This window comes from Neophocaena asiaeorientalis, unplaced genomic scaffold (genome assembly GCF_003031525.2).
Source record: "Neophocaena asiaeorientalis asiaeorientalis breed wild unplaced genomic scaffold, Neophocaena_asiaeorientalis_V1.1 scaffold77, whole genome shotgun sequence".
Lineage (NCBI taxonomy): Eukaryota > Metazoa > Chordata > Mammalia > Artiodactyla > Phocoenidae > Neophocaena > Neophocaena asiaeorientalis.
The window spans coordinates 5,478,082-5,480,817 of NW_020174645.1; the positions used below are offsets into that span (position 1 = coordinate 5,478,082).

At 62.1% G+C, this 2,736-nt stretch overlaps 1 protein-coding gene across 1 annotated transcript in view; it reads left to right on the forward strand.

Moving 5' to 3' along the window:
• Positions 1 to 2,050, forward strand: part of PITPNM2 (phosphatidylinositol transfer protein membrane associated 2) — a 35,878-nt gene extending 33,828 nt beyond the window's left edge. The window contains exon 24 of the mRNA XM_024758468.1: positions 47 to 2,050. Coding sequence (XP_024614236.1) covers positions 47 to 370 — 324 coding nt within the window. The 3' untranslated portion in view covers positions 371 to 2,050. The remainder of the gene's footprint in view (positions 1 to 46) is intronic.
• The last annotated feature ends 686 nt before the right edge of the window (positions 2,051 to 2,736 follow it).

The following is a 2,736-nucleotide window of genomic DNA, read 5'->3' on the forward strand; positions in this document are numbered from 1 at the left end:
CCGCCCCCTGACAGCCGTGCTCCGCGTTGCCCTCCCTCCCCCGCAGTTCATCACCGATGGCTATGCGGCCCACCTGGCCCAGCTCAAGTATAACCACCGGGCGCGCCCGGCGCGCAACGCGGCCACCCGCATGGCGCTGCGCAAGGGCAGCTTCGGCCTGCCTGGCCAGGGCGACTTCCTGCGCTCCCGGAACCACCTGCTCCGCACCATCTCGGCCCAGCCCAGCGGGCCCGGCCACCGGCACGAGCGGACGCAGAGCCAGGCGGACGGCGAGCAGCGGGGACAACGTAGCATGAGCGTGGCAGCCGGCTGCTGGGGCCGCACCATGGCGGGCCGGCCCGAGCCGGGGACAGCTGCGGGCCCCAAGTAGGGCTCCGGGAGCAAGGCGCTGTGGTCTCCATGGTGCTAGGCCGGGGCGGCCCGCCCTGCCAGGAGGCCTGGCCTGGGCACGGACAGTCGGCTGGGGCCCAGCTTGTCCCAGGGCCTGGCAGAGGACACGGGGCCGTGCCACACACAGCCCTTCCAGCCCTGCCTCACGTGTTAGGGTCTGCGGGGTTCCAGCATATCGTGGAAGCTGGCAGGACGACCAGCCCGAGGATGACGGAGGGACCAGGACCCCCCCAGCGTGGACTGGCCGGGAAGGCACTCCCGGACGCTTGCCCTGCGTTGACCGCCCAGCATCCTGATGCCAGACCTGGGCACCTCCCGTCCACTAGCTCGCCCCGACCCCCAAGTCCCCTCCCACTTGGTAGCAGCTCCAACGGGGGACAGCCTGCTTCTTGTTAACTCGAGTTACTCAACTGCTCGACCTCACTGGTTTTGCACTGAAGTTTGAGGGTGGAGACCCATCACCATCTCCTATGGCTACAGATCCGTTGATGTGCGTGAAAATTCAGCGTTTGCTGATCCAGGACCCGTCGCCACACAGAAGGCTCCAGGGCAGAGAATCCTTGTACAAGTAGGAGAGAAAGGCCATATGGTATTTTCTGCAGCTCCGCCTGGCCCATGGCAGCCCCGGACTCCCAACCCCTTCCAGCTGCCCCACCGGGAGCCCCATCCAGCCAAGGGCCTGGCGTCATCTCAGCCTCAGGCACAGCCCAGGCCGCCAGGCCTGTGGCTCCTGAGAAGCCTCGCCTCGGGCCGTGGGGCCGGGACCAGCCGGGCTTACTTCTTCCGCTCCTCGCCAGCCGTCAGCCAAGGCCCTGCGCCTCGGCCCCCCCTTCCACGTTTCTACACCTTTCTACTTCTCCAATCTGATTTCTATGAGGTTTTTTTAAATGAGCAATCCTTGGCTGCTTCCTTTTCTTAACTCTTTCAGTACCAAACGCAGCCCCTCCACATGAAAACGCCCAGCACTGTGACGGAGTCCAGCCTGGTTCTGGGTCCCAGGGCCCTGTCCCCTGCCCAGGCAGCGGGGCGTGGGCTCCCTGCCTCGCCTGACCCCCATTAATTCCACTGAATTTCTACTCTGGGGTGAGTGGGGCACACACTTAGGTTTTTTTTAACGCCAATTCCGTTTCGATGCCGAATCTAAGAAGCCACAACTCGCTTAGTTAGCTTCAGGGCAGGCAGCCACGACTTCATTTCCCACCTGGTATGGACCGCGCTGTCCTGCGCGCTGGGTCTGAGCGTCAGCCCTCCCTCCCCGGAACCGACGGCAATCTCAGCCGTGCCCTCAGCCCCGGCAGCCCCTCCGCTGCTGCTCTACCTGCTCTGAGACGGGGGAGCCTGCCAGGCCTCAGCCAGCCGTCCAGCGACCAGGCTCCTTCTATGCGAAGCTGCTGCCAACCTGGATACGGCCTCAGGGCCTCGTGGGCTGGGGCGGGGAGGCGCGCAGACGGATGTTAACATTTTCCCGTGTGTAGATATGTACAGCCAAAGGGTCGTGTAAATGTTCTGCAAAAGTGGGTCTGTACAGAGTGAAAGCTATTTATTTTGTGCAGCGAAAAATGTCTGGAGGGATGGGACCTTCAGGGTGTATTCATATTTAAGATGTAGCTTTTTGTTGTTGTTTCAGGCATTATGTATAAAGCGACGATTATTTTATGGACCAAGTTTTAATGTAACTGTTGCAGTGAAAGTGCAATATCTAACCCCTTGCTCCCAGCGGGAATCGCTTGGCCCAACAATCACAGCCCCGACGAGGGCCCCCCATGGCCAGTGCCGCCTCCTGTCGGTCCCACCTCACCCCATCTCGCCTGTCGCCCGGCGAGCAGCCATCCACAGGAGCACCTGGAAGAGTCTCAGCCCGCCTGCAATAAAGGCCGGGAGGCCGCCTGGCCCCAGGAGGCTGGGTGGGCAGTGGGCTCGGCCTCTCCCAGCGGGCAGCTCCCCCACGGCTCCGAGCTCCCCGCCTGCCTGCCCAGCCGCCAGCCATGCCAAGGACAACAGCAATAGTCCCCGGGCCTCTCCCAGCGGCCCTCAGCCATAGATGGTGAGGTGGGCAGCCCAGCCACCCTGGTGACGTCTGTCTTCTCTATCCAGGTCTGCTTCCTGGCCTACCTGAAGATTCCTTTCGGCACATTATCCTCTTAAGGAAGCACCAGTTTTTTTCAGAAACTAAGAGAGGGAGGACAGAGTCCTTTAAAAATACCAAAAATGTTTACAGCATCGGGTGCTGAGCTGCAGGGCTCAGGCCCGACCAGTCGTAACCAAAGGGTGAAGCAGGCCTTGCTGACTGCCACCCCACCCCAGGCCTGTTAGAGTAGAAGCCTTAGTCCCACTCCCACCCCCAAG